The sequence below is a fragment of the Mauremys mutica genome, chromosome 10 (genome assembly GCF_020497125.1).
Source record: "Mauremys mutica isolate MM-2020 ecotype Southern chromosome 10, ASM2049712v1, whole genome shotgun sequence".
NCBI classification, from domain to species: domain Eukaryota; kingdom Metazoa; phylum Chordata; order Testudines; family Geoemydidae; genus Mauremys; species Mauremys mutica.
In genome coordinates, this window is record NC_059081.1 from 12,933,091 (window position 1) to 12,954,070 (window position 20,980).

The 20,980-nt window shown below is 39.2% G+C and overlaps 1 protein-coding gene across 4 annotated transcripts in view; it reads right to left on the bottom strand.

Annotated features, from left to right (window-relative positions):
• Positions 1-20,980, bottom strand: part of OSBPL11 (oxysterol binding protein like 11) — a 73,061-nt gene that overhangs the window by 5,181 nt on the left and 46,900 nt on the right. For all 4 annotated transcript variants that reach the window (XM_045032012.1, XM_045032011.1, XM_045032014.1 and 1 more), the window contains exons 6-11: positions 19,412-19,613; positions 12,114-12,259; positions 10,548-10,688; positions 7,593-8,091; positions 5,692-5,878; positions 651-833 (exon numbers count right to left, since the gene is read on the bottom strand). In XM_045032012.1, the coding sequence (XP_044887947.1) occupies positions 651-833; positions 5,692-5,878; positions 7,593-8,091; positions 10,548-10,688; positions 12,114-12,259; positions 19,412-19,613 (1,358 nt within the window). The remainder of the gene's footprint in view (positions 1-650; positions 834-5,691; positions 5,879-7,592; positions 8,092-10,547; positions 10,689-12,113; positions 12,260-19,411; positions 19,614-20,980) is intronic.

The following is a 20,980-nucleotide window of genomic DNA, read 5'->3' on the forward strand; positions in this document are numbered from 1 at the left end:
GGATTGCAGTCACTTGACATACAGAACTGGTGTACAGCAGGTGACGTTATTGCACAATGATACTCCAACCTCTTCTTGGGGATGACAAATTGATGTAAAACAGAGCAGGATTGAGAGGCACAAGAAAAAGGGAGCTCAGAATTTAGTCTTCCATCTCTAGGCCAGCATTAAGCTGCTCTCGACTGTAATGCTAGATTGGCACGTAAATGAAAAGGTATAGGAAATTTCAGCCTAATCCCAAATGGACATTTGTATGCATCTTAAAACTGCCACACAAGTTTTGTTTCTGCTGAGGACAACTCCTGTAAAGAACTGCTGGGCTGCATGGAGGAATATTATTTGTACTGTGTAATGTCCAAAAGCTCAAGACCGAGGTCTCCCTATAGCAGGCACTGTATGTACTCACGAGACAGTGATCATCTGTGCCCTGAATATGCACTTTAAATAGCACTTGCCTGCACTAAGTCTAGCTCTAAGCAGTACTATCTATTCCTGAATATTCAAGATCACTTTGGCTCTACTGGTCCCACACACTACCCATCGTTTGGATATTTAAGTCTGTAGATTTCTCCTAGGCAGCCTGGTTTGTAAGTTGAGGAATTCCATGAATTTTATAAAACAATTAAACAGATGTAAATATCTTTTTTTACCTAGACTCAAATGGCCCTTGCTTCTCCAGGGGCCGTACTCGTTTTCTTGTCACTGACAGTTTTGTCAAGTCCACGTATTTGGTCTCTCCATTGCTGTAGGTGAATTCAAGCACACTGTTCCATTCACCTTGCACTCTGCAGACTACAGTGTTTGTTGCATTCTGCTTTACTTCACCTGTGACTCTGGAAAACAATTTAAAAAAAAAAAAAGACCACAACTGAAAATAGACTGCTAGGGCCTATTCTGACTGCCATGTCATTTAATTTCATTTTGAAAGAAACTGCAAGCTAGTCTTTCACACATTCTAAATTTTTAAGTCAGTTACTTAAACTGTGCATTTGCATGGAGAAGCTGGGAGGGAGAATATTGAAAATGCCATTTTTCTATCATTCTTGTGATATTACCCAACAGAACTCAGCTTTTTGGCTTTAACTTAAAACTTGCAAGCCTTTTCACAGGAGAATTGAGCTGAAAAGTAACTGACATATGGGTTACACTAGTAAACCATTACTACAGTTAATATTTTTCTCCTGGATATCAAGTTTGATATTTATTTACATGTTAACAAGCTAACTCTCTGTAGAATTATCTTCACCTGCTGGCCCTATAGGCCACTTGCTCTTTATTTTTTTAGATGTATAATGCAAGTATTGCATTAAAAGAGACAATGAGGCAAGAACAGAGGGGAAGATAAGTACAAAACTCAGACTCTGAGATCTGTGTTCCATTCCTGGCTCTGCCAGAGATTTCCTGGGTGATTAAGAGCAACCAGGGTGTTGAGATGGATTCATGCTTCGTATAACATTTGAGACCCTCAGATAGAAGATGCTATATATACACACAGTATTAGCATCACTCCCATGAGTGCATACTTTGGGGAGGGGGGGCGGGGAGATGGACAAACCACATGCCCAAATAACGCATGACAATGGGTTTACAATGAAGTGACACTGGAGAGGGAGACTCGAAAGCCTGATTGACCCAGTCAGACTTAGCAACAAGTAGCCAAATTTCCCCACTCTTTCATGCAGTAAAGATTTATTCTCCCTTATGAGAGGGAAAGAGTGAGAGAGTTTGCTAGCGATGCAGATAAGACAAGTCATCTCTCAGCTGCATGGAGTTCAAGGCTTCACTGGGGATGCCAGCCCCTGCCTTACGTATCTCTAGTTATCCGTACAGAATGGATCTATACCATGTTACTCCCCAGGTTCTCCTTCCCACTGGAAACGAGGGTGACACTGCCATTGGTCCCCAACCACATCTGTGGGGCTCAGCGTGTGAAGTTACCGTAGCATTAACTTCTGTTACACATATGGTTCTCTGAACCACCAGGTGCAAGGAAAAGGAAACCGGGTGCCACTTACGGAGCACAAAAGGGCTGGCTACTGGCCATATAGGATTAGATGAGAATTCCGTGTGGGATGGAAAGCTCTCAGCTGGCACAATGCTAGGATAGCCCATACACCTCTCCTGGCCCAAGTGTAGGTGAGATGCCAGGGCTGAGCTGGAGCACAACTGCACTCCAGCAATTCTCAGGTGACAGGTAGTCTTGTGGGGGCAGATGGCAGCTGACGCAGATTAAAACCACATCCCCATGTTTGCCCTAACCTACACCAGGACTGTCGTTGGAGCTGCACAAGGCAGACAGTGGCTGTCTGGCAGCCCACTCCTCTCTCCCACACTAAGGGTACATCTGTACTACCTGCCGAATTGGCGGGTAGTGTTCAGTGTATCGGGGATCAAAATCGATCCGCTAATCGATGCCCGTACTCCACCTCAGCAGGAGGAGTAAGCGGAGTCAATGGGGGAGCCGCGGCAGTCTTCTCGCCGCCGTGAGGACGGCCAGGTAAGTCGAACTAAGAGATACTTCGACACTGAAGTTGCGTATCTTAGTTCAACAGCCCCCCCTGCCCCCGCTAGTGTAGCCCAGGCCTGAGCAGATCTCAGCACATGAGACAATCTGGCCCTCTGTGTTTTACTTGTAAAAATATGCAATATTCCCACAAGTCTTTACAAATGTTTGAATGATAAGTTTGATTTTACCCAGATCAAAAAAATGTTGGAGTAGTTACCGGAATATTAGACTGAACAGAATTGATGCATCTTAACTATACATTTGCAGTTGAGAAGAACACAATGTGAGAGTTAGACGAACACTAAACTTGAAAATCGTATTTCCCTATGAAGGTTTGTTTTACCAGTTAGCATGGCTCACCCTACAGTGTACGGATAAAGTGGGTTAAATGATTTTTTAAAACAACTATTGAGACTAGGCAGTAACCTACAAGTCCGTTGATTTTATGTTGCTTTGCATCCTCTGTGACTTTCACACATCACTGAAGCTATTCTACATTATGAAATTCTCATTTATCTGTTATATCTCTAAACAGACTGGTGCATTCTGAGTGAATTACAGACTAAGACGGCCAGTATTTGTGTTTACACATTTCATGTATTTATCAGCTTCATATTTAAATTGTAATACAGTTAAACTGACACTGGATGCTTGTACAATTTGAGACATCACAGTGTCAATCACAAATTGGTATCTTTGTTTGATTTAAAGATAAAGCTAACTGGGATTTTAGCTCAATCATGGGTATTCGCAAGTGATATTCTGTCACATTGTTAGTGATCATTATGACCTAAATTTCTTCCTATTAGCATTACCTTGCACTGCACAACCATTCCCAGTCCCGTATATCATGCAGCCTATGGCAGAACAAGTTTCAGCAAAGAATACCACATACTTGATACTGGATTTTTTAATCATCTAGATGACATTCATATTACTCTGTTGAATAATAATATCCTCAGCAATGCAGCTGGGTACAGTGCAATCTTATCTGGCACAGAGCTGACAAGCAGATATCCAACCAATGTCTTACAGCAAGGGTCACTCAAACCAAGTCTATAATGGCTGCTGTCATGGCAACATTCACTAACAGCCCATGTCACTATAACAATGCTGCTAGTAGGTCTCAGAGAGCGACTGCTTTGGGTAATGTCAAAATACCATAATTTCAAAATTTCATTGAAAATATGTTCAAGCAACTGTGGCTATATCAATGATACAGGTGACACCAAATAGACCCCCTCTGTAAGAATTCCTAATTTTATGTAGCAATATACTACACCACATAATCAACGTATATCACAGAAACCATTCCTCCCAAATCACTAACGATTACAATAAAAAAAAAATCCATGCTCTTTTGTTAAACACAGACACGGGTAAAGAAAATGCCATAACAAAATGATTACCAAGTTGAAGATACAATATGTAGGGTATGAATAAAAAGCAAATAATATGCTATTTAAGAAATTAAAAAAATTATGACAAACAAAAAGAACAGGTAAACTTCAATCATCAAAATGCCCTGAAGGACATATGAAACCTGTCAATATAATTAGATTTTCATCTTCCATATGAATCTTGGGATTTAGGGACAAAAATGTTTTACAAATCCAACTATCTGTATTAATTGCTCCTAGCAGAAGAGGGGAAAATCCGCTTGATGCTATCTAACTGCACCAGCCTGCAGATTTCTGCGCCCACCAGGGTACTACCCTGGCACCATGGGTCCTCAAGTTTGAGATGCTTTTTACATTTTATTAAGACAGCCTCCCTAAACTGTTTCTCCGCAACAGCAAATTGCAGAGTCGCAATAAACTGTCAAAGCCAATTACACGTAAAAGCCTCTATTGTTCAGGCTTATTGGACTAAACATGGAAAAAATATGAAATATTTAAGTAAGGTTTTTAACAACAAGCACTGTGTTCAGTGGATGGTTGAAAGATGAATCTGCTGATGTCAGATAACAGTAAGTGCCAGAAACTGTTTCACTACAGGCTTCCTTTCTATATATTTTTTCCTTCTTCCATCGAGTGTCGGCATCTTTGTATGGGAGTGCTCAAGATCACTTGATCTTATTACACTATGTTTTAAAAGGGATATCATTAGTGTTAATGGGCCCCACAGCAATCTAACTTGTCTCTTCCCTTGAATCCAAATGTCATAGTGTGAAATCATTCCCAGCCTTTACCTCCATCACACACAAAGCCTGAGTAAGTGTGTAGGAAACAGAACAGACTATGGGGAGAGAATCCAATCCCCAACACTGCACAGCATGCAGTGCATCACATCCTCAGTGTCTACTATATCCTTTGGGATGGAATAGCAATGACCACAATGTTTTTCTTTTGGTTTTTTTGTGTGGATAATTTAGTGTTACTAATATTTACACTGATTATAGCTCTGGTTTTGTATTCACCCCTTTTCTGTATTTAATGAAATTTCATTCATATTTTATTCAATATTACAGAAGCCTGTAAATGTTTCTATATATTCCTGGTTATGAGACATGCTTTCAGTTAAAACGAATCATTGGCACCCCACTCTCCTTCTCAAGCTAACAACCTTGCAGGGTTTTGATTTTTGTTTTTTACTGCAAGTTGGAGATTCTTTCATCAGAACAGTAATAGTATTCTGATAACTCAGATAGAAAACGCAATATAAATACAACATGCTTTACAAACATTAAACTTCACACCATCCTTTTGAGGCAGATGTGTCATCCCTGTTTCTCTCTCTCTCTCTCACACACACACACACACACACACACACACACACACAAAAGACAGAGCAGGGTTAAATGGCTTGCTCAGTCAAAAACAATTCATTGGCAGAGCCAGGAATGAAACCCTAGAAGTCCGGTCTCCTGATCACCTGAACCGGATGCATGGGAACACGCACGCAGATACTCGCAGCCTTGAATTTATCTGACTAATTAGCAATGAAACAGTCTTTTGCTTGTGAAGTTTGTGTGGCTGGGCCTGCAATACTGCCTCATAACTCCACAATCCCTCAACAGTTTCAAGAATAGAAAAAAAAAATGCATCAGTGAATAGAGTTTTCTTAGCACAAGGCTACTTAGCATGCAAACAGATGGTGACAAAAACCAGAGGCAAGGTATTCATTTACAGAGTTTGAGTGATACAGTATAGGGAATTCAGTAAAATATAAATGTGTCTACTTACCGGTGCAGTTTGCCACCATAGAATGGTTTGGTATGGAAAGTAATGCTTGCAGAATATCCAGTTTTTGGGCAGTTAATATTGACCTTTCCTCCCAATTCTACCCAAGGAACAGTTAAAATTGATCGAGCATATGCACAAGGTAGAGAAAACGTGTATTCCTCTCCATATTCCAAAAGACTTAAGAGTCCTGCATGCAAAAATAAGAGTGTTGTCAAAATGTTTCCAATTTACAGTACAGAAGCAAGTGGTTGTTGAAGGAAATACATCTAACATTCTCAGTAAAACTATCACAATTATTACAGATTCCAGATACAAAAAGAATTTTGTTAACCCCACACTGCCATTAGTTAGGGTTTACAACAGACAAGTGCAGACACTGGGTATCATGGGTACCAGTACATTTGCTGTTCGCCTTGAAAACCCACATTCCTCCTGTTAAACATGATCTTAAAAGCCTGGTGCTGTATAGGCATAGTAGCAGCTAACTGTTCACTTGTAAAAGTTTTACTGCTACAATGGTAAGAGATTCACACTCTGGAACCAGGCTACAAGCATGAGATGCGCAATGAATTACCGAAGCCAGAGAATTTGGAGGTTGATGTTCACATTTCACTTCCCTCCCCCACAAGTAGATGGTACATTCCACCTTTCCTGAAGGGGTGTAGCAGCCTTAGTCTTCCTTCCTGTCACTTCCTTTTCATTACTGACTTGTAGATAAACACAACTATCGCCTGACTGCTGTTCATGCAATAGTCATTACAATTAATTTTAAAATGATATTCAAATTTTCTTGACATTTTCTCAGGAATCAGATCTACCTATCTCTGATTCTGTCTCTTTTTAAAAAAAAAAAAAAAAAAAGTGAAAAGAAAGTGATTTTGTGCTGTGCATATGCCAGCTGATGCCTCCTGTAGACTTAGGTCACTGTGTTCTTCTGACATTTGATTTTCACAATTTCTCTTGTATCCTGTCTTTTTCAGGTTCACAAGTTAAACCTTAACTGTCATCATACAGTCTTCTGTTCCATCCATGCCTTGGCAGCAGCTGACATAGACCCTTAAGAAGGCAGCTTTTCACCTCCATAATGCTGAGGGATCACACCCCCTATGTGAGAGTTAGGCACAATTCCTCTCACCTCATGGGCAGATGAATGAGGCATCAAGTTTTAAAGAAACTACGTTAGGGCAAACTTCAGATCTTTGAAGAACAGCAGTGCAAGGGTGCTCATATGGTCTCTGAAACTGTCTGGAAGGAGACTTCAGCTCCAGGGGTTGCCTTCCTCAGACTCAAAGCACTGATTTACACATTCCTTACCTATCCTCATTGTATCAGGAGTGCAGATTATATTCAAACATCTGTGAGTCACAGTAGATAACATAAATGTTCATTTTTCCATTGCCCTAAGTATTTTATGTTGTACATTCTAATTTGTTTTGTGCTTTGGAGACATAATAATGTCAGTTTAGGTTGTACAAATTGTACTTTTGCTTCAAAACCTCATGTTGTGTTTCTAGATACGTCTTGCTTTTCTGCAATATACTATAGCCCTGTGGAGGTTTGTGATCTTACGCAATCTTTTGATTGTTTCTACCATGCACATCTGGCATCTTCTGTACTCCATAATAAATAAATATGTCATCTAACAACAGGACTTTAAGGTTTCTCAATCTCTTTCTCAACGTAAATGGAGGAGACCCAGAGCTATTTTGTTAAAAAAACAAAAACAAACACTTAAAATAGCCTATTAACAACCTGCAAATGACTTCTTTTGAAAATCCTATAGATGAAACTGAGCAAAAGTCACTTGTTATTCTGACACTGGAGTTCACAGAACTTAATTTTATATTTATCTCACTGATTTTTTAACCACCTTCCATTTCTGCAGTGAATAAATTACTCACCTTCACCAACCATTGTTACTCCTATTGACATTCCCAAGAATTTACTTTTTGTCCAGACATGAGCATTTACACACATCTTCTTCTCTACACATTCAGCGTAAAACCCTGAGACAGGAGGATGATGGGACACTTGCTCAGCTACAAATCTGACTGTATAGTAGTCTGACTCCACTTGGCCCTCTGGCTCTTGTGAAAGAGTGGCTTGCTCTGAGAGGGAGTGGGATGAAGAGTTACTATTTGAGTCAGAGGCTACTTCACCCTTAGCCATCCTCCAAGAGCAGTGAAACGTTTCTCCAATGATTGGATTGTATGGTTTCTTAGCAATTGCTCCTTTCCGACCTTCATGAAATGAAGTGAGATAATATTCAACAAAGCGGATCATCCTCTCCTCTGGGGTAGCTCCATTTGTGATTGCAATGAAGAGGTCCGGGTGAGACATGAAGTCTGCATACATCTCCAGCAAAGAACGTTTCTCTAAAATAAAAGTGGGAAGAACCACCTGAAATAAAGACAAAAAACTATAACAACTTAAAAATATGTAAGTAGACTATATTTATGAATAAATTCTTGAAGTAATCACATTACAAAGGGAATGGGAAATAGGGATACGATACTTTTAACAGAGATGCAAAGTCCATTCTGGCATTAATAAGCAAAATGTTCTCAGGATAATGGGAATGGCATGAAAAAGAAAGTTTTAAAATTATTTTAAATGAAAGACTTAAAACAAGTAGCACAAAAAAAAACTTATGATGAAGTAAACACCCAAACCTAAGAGAACTTACCATATATACTCATTCATAAACCGAATTTTTTAGTAAAAAAAGGGAAGCATCAGAGAAGGGGGTCAGCTTATGAACGGATATAGAGAGGTGGGACACAGCCCCTCCTCACAACAGAGGGAGCAAGGAGAGGCAGCACAGCCAGAAGGGAAGAGGCGGAGCCAGAGGCTGCAGCCATGCCGCTCGGCCCCACCCCCCAGAGGAGGCTGTGGCCATGCTGCCCGGGCGCCGGAGCACGCTGCGGCCATGCCATGCTGCCCAGCCTGCCGGTACAGCTCCAGCCAGGTCAGAGACATCCTCCCCTGGCCCTCCCCAGATAAGGTGGGAAGGGATGGGGAGAGAGTGGGGGTCCCAGACTAAGGGGGGGGGGTCACAGGGGTTACTCCCCTGACTCCCAGCTTCTCCCCACCAAAAAGTTTCCCCACCAGTTGCTGTCCCGGCCCATCAGGGTAAGCAGCTGGCACGCCAGGACACTTTGTTTACCTCCGTGCCTGCGGAGGCTCGAGGTAAACAAACCATCTCGGCCCACCAGTGGCTTATCCTGATGGCCCGGGAGCCAAAGTTTGCTGACCCTTGAATTATAGGGTCAGCTTATGAACAGATTATAAAATTTTTTCCATTTTTACTTATCCATCTTGCAGGGGTTGGCTTATAAACAAACCGGCTTCTGATCGAGTATATACAATACTCAAAAATGGGAAACAGCCATAAAGGAAGGGAAAACATGACTAACAATTTGTTATGAGGAAAAGGAGAAGAATAAAAACAAATCTAACCTTAACTACCTTTTTATCAATAGCATTAAGGACCAAGTTGTGGGAAGAATTAAACTGAATCCTGATTGAGCAGGGGTGGTAAAAATGTGGCCTACAGGTGCCTTCATCTTTAATGCAGGAATGCAAGCTCCACCATGCAATTATCCATGTTGATTCAAGCAAACCACCACTCAGATCAGAGAGACTTGAAAAACTCAATCTTCTGTGGTGAGGAGAAAGCTTTTCTGGCCAAATACCATCAACTTCTGCAGAGTCTAATCTTTAGTTTTAAAAAAGTTTCTAGTCTCGTTACGAAGAAAGTCTCCCCATCTTCCATGTGTAAACTAAGAATAAATTAGTGGCAGCCTAATCTTCCCAGATCTGCAAAAAACAGTTCCAGTGTGTGTCTGCTTCTGTACCATGCAGCGGGACAACTAATTAGTTTTGTCAAGTTTTCACTGCTGCTACTGGGATCCCTGAAGGCAGAAGTTAAACTGACAAGAGGAGGTCAATTTCATTCTGCTACCTTTATCTAAAGTTCTGAGCAGCAGCAAAACTGTGGATGGGAGGGGGTCAGGATAGCAGAAAGCTCTTACTTCCCAGCAGCGAACAGAAAACAGAGTGAAAGAGAAGCAGAACTCCACTGCTTGTGAATGCCAGGATGCTCTGGGGCTGAGAACTGAAAGAAAGAACATTCATTCTTCTTTCTAACAGCCAGATGAGGGTTGGAGAAAAAGAACTCATATTTATAAGGCTTGCTAGCCAGAGACTGCTAAAGAAGATATACACACAAAACAGGTTCTGGAGTCAGCCCCTTTCTCTCCCCCAGAGTTTTGCAGGGAAGTTGCCCTTGGACTCCCTTTTGTATTGGTCGTTCGCTTGAGCCCTCTAGTTACTATGAATCTGGTAAAACCTCCAACCCCTTTGTGCGAGGGTGTGGGGATGTATCAGAGTGGTATGTAGATATGTCAGAGGAAGAGAAAATATTGGAGAGCAGTAAAGAAACACAAAGTAGGTAAAGAAAGAGCTCCAAAGAACGAGAGAAAGGGGATGAAGTGAGAATTTTCTCTCTCTCTTTACACACACAGTTACAGCATACAGCTGTTTCTTTAAATTGTAGCGGAGGTGCCTTTAGGGTGGTACGGTAAGCTATACGGTATTTTTTATATATTTTATTTATTTTAGTGGCTAGTAGGCTTCAAATACATGTTTCAACTCCTGCAGATCAGGCTGAAGTTGGGACCTGAAGTTTCTGCAGGCTGAAACTCTGTACAAAATAGCTACTATCTATTCCATTTTACACAAAATAGGTATGTTTCCGCAAGCTCCTGGCAAATTGCCATATGGCATTTGGATGGACAAAGGTTAGGTGTCACTTCACTTGCACTACAGACAGCTTTCACATCTTGCCTACTTACTCTTGTTAAATCCATGCCAAGTTTCAGCTGAGACAATAGATGTAAGATAACACTGCGCTGTTCTTCCACTGCTCCGAGGTCATCTTCTTTGTTAACACATGTATCCTCCAGCTCCTCGTCTGGGTTTATTTCTTCAGGTTCCTGGTGTGAGAAATCCACAGTCATTTCAAAGACCTCACGGACTAAAAAGCTTAGCCTGTGCCTCACGGGGCAGGAGAGGCAAGTCTAAAAAACCTTAAAGAAATTTATCAGACTGGGAATGGTCTCAAATGAGCTTCCAAAGAAAACCAGACCTCTATATTACCACAAGTGTTCCATGTTTTTTTCTGCTGATGCTACATCATGTTGTACTTACAAATGAAAGAGTGTATACAGGTTTTTAAGGACAGGTTGAACACACACCTGCCAATGGTCTAGGTTTACTTAGTCCTGCCTCAGCGCAGGAGGCTACAGTTGATGACATCTTTGATGTCCCTTCCAGTCCTATGTTTCTATTATCCTATAAATCTAAGAAGTCATTGAGAATAATTATATTCCAACCACAGACAATGTAGTAATCAAAGCACTTCTTACGTACTTGCCCTACATTTAAATCTTTTGGCGAGACAAATAAATTTAGAATGAACTTTGTAAGGATAAGGAGTTATTCATCTTAAGGGTAATTCTGCTTCTTGGCCTATAGGGGTTGCTATCTGCCTGTATTACGGAAAGAAAAGTCTATGTGAATTAAATACTTAATTTCAACCTAGTCTATATTTTTAGGTTTCTTATACAAACTTTACTGAAAGATGTTATAAAAAAGAAAAAAGTGAGACAAGATATTGTTACATGCATATAGAATAATAATTACCCTAAACATGTAATCTGCCCCAAAGAGTTGAGTGTCATACACACACAACTCTCAGAAACCAAGTTGCCTACAACTGCAACTTAAAAGCCTCTGTTTCACAATCTTCATTATTCTTGTATTTTACAAGAATGTTTTTGCACTTCAAAATAATTGATAGTTTCGAGTATTGAAAATACAACAGAATTCAACATCACTTGACTTCAGGGAAGTTAAAAAGATTAGTTTTTTCTAAAGATTGAAAAAGAAAAAAGCAATAATATACAGGAAAATAAGTTATAAAATACTTTTAACAACCAGCTTCCCTCATCTATCCTCTGCTAAGAAATTTTCAAAAGTAGTTTATACGGTGAATATTTGGAAAAAATCAATTTATTCACTTCACACTGATTTCTAGTATTAAAATGACACTAACTGGAATAATTTGTGTATTTACATATTGTAAACTGCTGCTTTAAATTTGCGCCTTCCCCATACCTCTTATTACACATTTTATTCATATGTCACCCTGCAGCGGTTTACTAGAAGACGACAGACTTGCTACAGGGCAATAAAACATTTAATTCAGAAATGGTCCTCCTTATTCTACTCAAATGTCTGTACTGGCAGGAGAACCACCATAATTTTCCTGCATTATATAAAAAAATTGCTAAATATCTCCAGATAATCCTGCAAATGGAAACATTCCTCACAGACCTGGGGCTGCCACATTACCTTACCCTTGTTAGATGGCAGGGCTCTGGCATAGACTGCTCCTTTATGGCAGATGCTGGCTTGTTTGGCTCTGATGAAAAATCTTGAGCTGTTCCATTTTTGAAATGGTTTGACAAAGAAATCTTTGGTTCCAACCAACTGATCGTTGTCCCTGAAGCAAAAGAAAGTTTGCGCTGAAACTTATTCATACTCTGGGAATTCAACAAAAGATGTTTTTGAGTAAGCACTTTTTCAAAAAGCTGCAAGCAGTTAATCTTGTTCAGCAGCCACAGAACACAAGGTGAATGCACCAGGACAACACCTTCTTTGATCATTAGCATGAGCACTGTGATTGGGCAGCTGTAATATATGTGACTTGTACTGGAGAAGATGATCATGTTATAAAAGGTGTAATCAGACACTAGAAACAGAACCCAAACTGGAATGTTATGTAACCCCTTGGAGAAGTTTTTGCACCAATTAAAGAAATGGTAGCTATAGCTCATTCTCAAACTTCAGTCAGTTTCAGAAATCGAGGCTAAAACGAAACAATATTTTGGCATTGTTTTCTCTGGAAAAAGTACTTGTCTTTTCTCAGTTGAAGGAACAACATGCTATGTTGAATAAATAATAGCTGCTCAAAGAGATAGCAGCAGCACCTGGAAAGCTGTCACCCACTAATTTAATGATTCAAGTGTCTTGTTACTCTCCGCTAGTCTATCAGATGCAATTCCTCATCAATAATGAAAATGTTCCATTTTATTTCAAAGGCTAATGTACAGTAGACACCAATAAAGTTCTACTAAAATCACACACAAATGCTATGAGACAGAAACATTCTGGCTATAACACAAACCCAGAAGCATAAGAATTACTAGTAACTTGGAATCTTCTGTCCATAATTCTGTATTCTGCATTTTGGTAAAGTAAAAGAAATTAGGGACATTCAGAAAAAAACAGCATGTTGGACATTTCTATTCTTATACACTGTAACCTCAATTATCCAAACTTCCCTTATCGGAAAGAGGTCATGTCCCCCGATTTAAGCTGGGGACAGGAACCTGCTTCAGATAACATGGGTTTCATGTAAAGGAGGATCAGAAAAATGGAGTAGCCATTTTGTGAGGGCAATTTGCATGCGTGGGTGCTGGCACGAGCGGTGCGGCAGACCCTCTTGGCTTGAAGTGGTTTCCATCATTTACAGGGTTTACAGTTTTGTTCAATGGCTTTCAGCACTCCCTAGAAAAACGGTTCCAATGCCACTGTTTGTGTGATAGAGTTGTCTTAAAACATCTTAGCTAAACATCTTTGCCTGGACTCAGTAGTATAACTTAACTTTGTATGGCAAGATTTAATCTTCATGGAAACAAGAATCATAGAATATCAGGGTTGGAAGGGACCTCAGGAGGTCATCTAGTCCAACCCCCTGCTCAAAGCAGGACCAATTCCCAACTAAATCATCCCAGCCAGGGCTTTGTCAAGGCTGACCTTAAAAACCTCTAAGGAAGGAGATTCCACCATCTCCCTAGGTAACCCATTCCAGTGTTTCACCACCCTTCTAGTGAAAAAGTTTTTCCTAATATCCAACCTAAACCTCCCCCACTGCAATTTGAGACCATTACTCCTTGTTCTGTCATCAGGTACCACTGAGAACAGTCTAGATCCATGCTCTTTGGAATCCCCTTTCAGGTAGTTGAAAGAAGCTACCATTACCATTGCTTGCATTAGCATCTAAATAAACAGTAATCTCTCAGTTTGTCAATCTTTTTATAAAAGTGTTAGAAATTATACTTTCAGCATGTTAATTGCCAGGATAACTATTCCTTCCTTTTTATATATATATATATATATATATAATATATATATATATATATATAAAATACTACATTTCTTCCTCGTATCCTTGAGAAACCTACACAGGTTGCATATTATCCGTCTTGGTTGATTTGTAAACTTATTTATTCAAATTTAACCAGTATTTCCTTTTCTGCGCTTTATCGGCTATTTTTAGTCCACTTTACTACTTATTTCAAACATGTTTATCTTTTTGTGTTTGATTTTTAAAAATTAAGTATTTCAAATCTTTCTCTCTAAATATAGTTTCATTTTATACTCTATTAATGGACAGATTTGCCCTCTAATACTTCTCCCTCAACCAGGACAATGTATTATATATTCCCCTTAGCCAAAGCAGCAGACATGAACCTATTCTACATTTTTGCTGTCCCTCTCTCTCCTTATAAGCCTTAAATTAATACCATGTATTCTTGCTTGATTGCCTTAGCTTTTTCCCAGTTCCAGTGCAGATTTCTTTTTTACCTCCGATTTTAGAACAATGCCTTGTGACACCACATTGCCAGTTCTTATTTCCTGCTTTATTCTTCTTCACGGGAATTGTAGTTTTTGGGCTCTAAAATTTGCTTTTCTGACAACTAAACACAATTTTATCTGATGCATTATGCAGCCATTCTGTATTTTACAAAATTCAGATCAACAGTTTGAAGCCTTCCAATAACCGCCACATTCTCAACTTCACAATTAAAATAGCTTGTCACTTGCAGTACACCTTGACAGTTGGTCCAGACATTTTTTTCTTCATACTTTCCTTCAGTCCTTAGGGTGTGTAGCAGATGCCCACTGTCATATCTTTTTTATTCCTTGTATTCTAACTCAAAGACATTTACCACCACATTCACAGATACCAAGGCCAGATATGATCATTGTGATTATCTAGTTCTTAGCTATCAAATTGTATCTTGCTGTTAAGTACTTTTTCCACCTCTTCTGCACTACTCAGTTACACACACGCAGTGTGTCTGTTTATTTAGCATCACTTCTAGTTCTAGTTTGTTATAGCCCGCATTTCTAGCATTAGACATATGCTATGTATGCTGACACATTTAGTCTTCTTCATGGAATCAAAGACGTTACAGTAGAAAAGGGCCTATTAGATCACCCTGCTCATCTTTCTAAAGCTTTTATTATTTTCTAAATCTTTCCATCTTTTATTTAGGAACTTCATCCTCACCCTAATTTGTATGTCAAAAGTCCGTAACAGCTCATTCTGGTTAAGCAAAGAATCCTTATTCATCCATAATCAAGTTTTAACGCCTGCCTAAAGACTCTGCAATTCAAATCAGTACCCTTCTTAGTTGAGTGGAGGTCAGCTAATCCAAACAGGCTTTCATCAAAGACGTTCCAATGCTTAATGAATTGCAACCCTTTTTCTCTATACCTGCAATGCAGGCATTGTTTTGTACCCACTACCAGTCTTCTCCTTCTTTCTTGATTTTCTGAGAAGGACACATGCACTGCTCCAATCTTCAGTTCTTCCCACGGGCTCCTAAAATATTTCATGATTAAGTATGGTTCTCTTGAGCAGTGTTTGTTTCCGTGCAAACTATAATCAATAAAAAGTCACTAGAATTCTTTAAGATTTGCTACCCTTATTGTGGCGTTGTTAACCTTGGCACCTGATAGGCAATATACCATGAAAGTTCTAAATGATATTTTTAATGGGGAAAAAAAACACGCATACCAACCTATGTCAACTAAATATTTGTTCAACTTTTTCCTGTTCAGTGATTTTAACAAAAAAAATTCACGGATTACAACTTCTCCACAAAGATGCATATAAAATTCTGTCACTGAAGTGGTGCAAATGGGACTACACTTCTCCCAGATCTCCCCCTGGAACTGTAAGGGCTCCAAACTTTCTAATATTAGTTCTTAATCTTGTGTAGTGCTAAGAGAAAGCCTTTCTGCTCTTGGGCCAATCTGCAACTGAAGGTTTAATCAGTATCTCCAGCCACTTAAAAAAAAATAGGATTTTTAATGTAAGTAGTTAATCTGCATGCAGTAGATGCTTTTTAACAGGAAATATTTTTCCCAGGCACAGTGGGTTTTTTAGTTTGTTATAAGTTAAAGCCATAAAAAAAAAAGGGTCAAAGTTTGGACAACACCTTTCAAATGTTCATCTTAAAAATTAAGCCTGGAAGTTACAAAGGCAGAAAGATGGTTTACCCTACTATGTAGTTATTTAAAACCACATGGGCTAATTTTTGTTTAAAGAGAGAGCTAAAAATAATTATTACTGTACAATTCATCAGTTCTTGTTGCAAAAAGCAGTTCAACGTAGCTGGGAATCTCAAAATATATATAATGCAAAACATACTACAATACCTTTAATATATTCCCATCATGAAAGTAATTTATCTAGGCAGTTTATTACAATAATTATCAAGAGGCTGATATAACTGTAGCAATTCAGTAGAAACCATTAGCTTCCTTAAAAGCTTTTACTAGCACAAAAACACCCAATAGATACACTAAAATTAACATATTAATGTAGAGAGACTCACAAACGGAAAAGGCACATATTCAAATGTGCACTTTATAAACAAATTAAATGGAAACAATTCTGGTAAACATTTGTTTGCATGAAAATGAACAATTAGAGACAAAGACAGGCTCTGTGCATGCAGAGGCACCGCATATTGTTCCACAATGATTACTACTTGGAGAAAGCATCTTTTCTAATTTAAGAGAGAGGGTAATTTTATATTCAACCCAATTTGAAGTTTCCTAAAAGATGCTTTCTGCCTCAAAAGGGAGCATAGCTTAACATCCCTTATCGACTCCTGCAAAAACTGGATTAAGCTAAATCAAAATAGGAGCACCCACATACAAATTTGAATGGTGAAAGTTTGTGCATAGACAAGGCCTAGAATTAGAACTTAATGTTTGTAGTGTAAAATTTTAAAATATAGGCTATGTTCATGTCACTACTTCAGAGTGACACTAAAGTTCTAAAATAGAACAGTGATAGAATTCACTAGAGCATTTTTTCTTTTTAAATCAAAACAGAAGAAAATTATGTTTTTCAAAACCCCTGACACAGTTCATGCCCCCAAAGAATTTGCAAGCCCATAAAATGTTGCCTTCACCATCACTGTTGTCAAGCATGCTATGCACATATTGGTTCCAGCCACACCCCAGGGGTAACCCCACAAACTAAAAAACCTCATTATTGTGCTGCATGCACAATAATTTTTAACATGCTCTGAGATACTAGAAAATGAAAAGCAGCTATATAAATGTTATGTATAAATATTATATACATACACACACACACATATACACACACACACACACACACACACACACACAAAACCAGGAACTTCACCATCAGAATGAAAGAAAAAAAATCAAATGTTAAAAAACTGTTCTTCAAAAGTTGGTTTAAAACCAAAAATATCAGTACTGCACGTTGTGGTACCTCACGAAATAAGAGGCATGTTGAAAGAAGAGTAACAAGTTTTGACAAAGTCTGAGCCACAACAGGAATCTTAATCTTAACTACAAAATAATTTGTCATTAAGATTTTTTTCACTAAATAGGTATATATTAAATACTGTTCTTAATCTTTTGCTTTATAACAATGCAAATCAGGGAAATGCAACCTAGATGGAGCTACTATAAGGTGGGTGCAAAACTACTTGGAAAACCGTTCTCAGAGAGAGAGTGGTTCACAGACATGCTGGAAGGGCATAATGAATGGGGTCCTGCAGAGGTCAGTTCTGGGTCCGCTTCTGTTCAGTATCTTCATCAATGATTTAGATAATGGCATAGAGAGTACACTTATAAAGTTTGAAGATGATATCAAGCTGGGAGGGGTTGCAAGTGCTTTGAAGAATATGATTAAAATTCAAAATGATCTGGACAAACTGGAGAAATGGTCTGAAGTAACTAGGATGAAATTCAATACAGACAAATGCAAAGTACTCCATTTAGGAAGAAACAATCAGTTGCACACACATAAAATGGGAAATGACTGCCTAGGAAGGAGTACTGCAGAAAGGGATCTGAGGGTCATAGGGGACCACAAGCTAAATATGAGTCAACAGTGTAACGCTGTTGCAAAAAAAGCAAACATCATTCTGGGCTGTATTAGCAAGAGTGTGGTGAGATGGACATGAGAAGTAATTCTACTCTGCACTGATTAGACCTCAACTGGAGTATTGTATCCAGTTCTGGGCACCACATTTCAGGAAGGATGTGGACAAATTGGAGAAAGTCCAGAGAAGAGCAACAAAAATTATTAAAGGTCTAGAAAACATGACCTATGGAGGGATGATGGAAAAAAACTGGGTTTGTTTAGTCTGGAAAAGAGAAGACAGAGGGGACATAACAGTTTTCAAGTATGTGAAAGGTTGTTACAAGGAGGAAGAAAAATGTCCTCTCTTAACCGCTGATGATAGGACAAGAAGCAGTGGGCTTAAATTGCAGCAAGGGAGGTTTAGGTTGGACATTAGAAAAAACTTCCTGTCAGGGTGCTTAAGATCTGGAATAAATTGCCCAGGGAGGTTGTGGAATCTCTGTCATTGGAGATTTTTAAGAGCAGGTTAGACACAAACCTGTCAGGAATGGTCTAGATGATATTTCGTCCTGCCACAAGTGCAAGGGACTGGAGCTGATGCCCTCTCGAGGTCCCTTCCAGTCCTATGATGATTGTATGATTTTCTTTAAATGGATTTTAGGGAATTTGAAAGGTCTTGAGAACACTAGTAGGAAATGACGAAATTAGCTTTAAAGGGCTTCTGCTGAAAGACGTAGAAGGAATCAAAGATAGTGGGAAGGTTCCATGATTCCCACCAACAGGCGACACTTTTGAAAATAAATACCCACTAACTGCTCCTGTCAATTTAATTGTCTATAAACCATCATGAACACCTCTGGCTCAACAAACATGGGGCAAGATTTAGCCTTTAGTCTTAGTACTGCGTAGAGAGTGGCACATAGCCATGCCTCCCCAAGAAGAGCAGTAGAAAGGATTCTGACAGTCATACCTCTCCAGTTCACCCCTTTCCCGGGAAGTAGAGTAAATTGCTCCCCACACCTCATGCCTAGAGATGAACATAGGATGGAGCTACGCCTTTGCCTGCTCTCCACCCCACTAGTCACATAAGAAGGGACGAGTCCTGACAGCACTACTGTGGTCACAATGGTAGGTGGTGGGAAGTGTAATTCTCCAATGCGATTGCATCAGGACTAGAATAACCTGGCCTAAAAAAAGTAATCATGCAGGAACACAAGATCTGCCATACTGAATCAGACCAGTGGTCCAACTAACCCAGTATCAAGTCTCTAACAGAGGCTGCTTCAGAAGAAGGTGAAAGAAACCTTGCAATAGGAAGTTTTGGGATAACCAACCCACGGGAAGATTATTCTACTGAATTTAACATTTTAATTAAAAATCAATAAATTCTAGGCTTTATACTTCAGTCACACAGAATGCAGACCTTTACCTTAATCCATGACCCACCTGCTGGTAAGGATCCCTTTTGCTGCGATGCATGTTGTAGCTGGAGAATATGGAAGCAGTCATTTAAGCAGTTCATAGTTGCCATGGAAGTTGCTTTCAGCATTAACAGGTCTGGATCCAAGGATGTAAGGTGACCAGAGGCAGGAAGGCATTCTATGTTTCTGATCAAGTCTCTCTGCTGTCCCTCAGCCTGAGACATCATCTATCAAACAAAACAGTGCTGGTGTCAGAGAAGATGATAGACATTTTTGTGGTATACAGCTATACTGAAGTGCTTCACAAACAGATGACCCCGAAGAATATTACAAACTTAATACAAGTCCCAAAGAATGAATAAGAATTAGTTTTATATGTGTCAAAAATAAAAGTACTATCTTGTCACTTAAATGTATGGTTAATGATGAACTGCAAAAGAAAAATATAAATTAAACACATTTCTGTGCTGAATACCCCCACAAAATGCATGCCACGAGTCCCATGCAGTCCATGGTATTTATTGTATTAGTTACATAGTGAGACAATGTACTAAGAAGATTTTACAAAGTGAAAAAGAAATCTGAACATATTAATAACCTTATTAAGTGCTGAGTGCTCTCCATGCTTGGTCGATAGATACACACAGTACTGAAAACCATGCTTTATACAGAACCCAGTAGCAAATTCACTGCTATACAGAACATGGAAGCTGACACAGTCTACCTTGTGGAATCAATGGGATGGGTAAGGGTGTTCAGTACCTTACAAGATAGGATGTATTCAGTGCCTTAAAGGGTCAGGCCTAAATTACACAGAGATAGCTTGGCTCAAACTTACATCATAATATACATATGTAAAATATGCACGAAAGGTTGAAAAACAAGCCTTCCTGTCCTCAGTGGATTACCTCCCTCTCCCCGCCCTCGTTCTTCCCATGTTGCTCCTTCCCCCAGAGCAAGGTTAGACAACACTGTCAACTAACTCTACAGCCTGCACCATTGCTACCATCAGTGAAGCTACAACAGTGACTAATTATTGGTCCTACATTTTGTGGTGAAGCCTAAAAGAAAGGCACATGCATTCATACACAGTATAGGGTTGGGAAAACGAAAATTTGTAGGTTAAAAAAAAATCACTAAGACAAAATATTGCACAGGTTTTCTGTGATCACAGGTACTATTTATAACCTCTTTTTTTATTTTACCGGTCTCTCTTCCTCAGTAGAGGCAACAAACGGAATCTAAGAAGAATCCTGCTGCCATCTGGATTCTCACAAATTTCTGTTAACCGCCTGAACACAAAAATAGAACTGACAGGCAAAGGAGAAAAAGAGTTTCTTGCATGTGCTCATATCATGTCAGATTCATCAGTGTGTCTGATTTCAAACTGGCTGGTGAGGTTTTCAGTTTACCCACTCTGACAGTACCCTTTCATTCTGTTTTCTATCAGTCTCATAACATACAGTCTCTACTAGGCAATGGTTTTTAGATTTCAAAGAAATATTCAAATAATATTGTACATCAGCAAATCACAAAAACTGTTTAACAATCTCACAGTATTATTTGGTAACATTACTATGTCTTTTGCCAACAA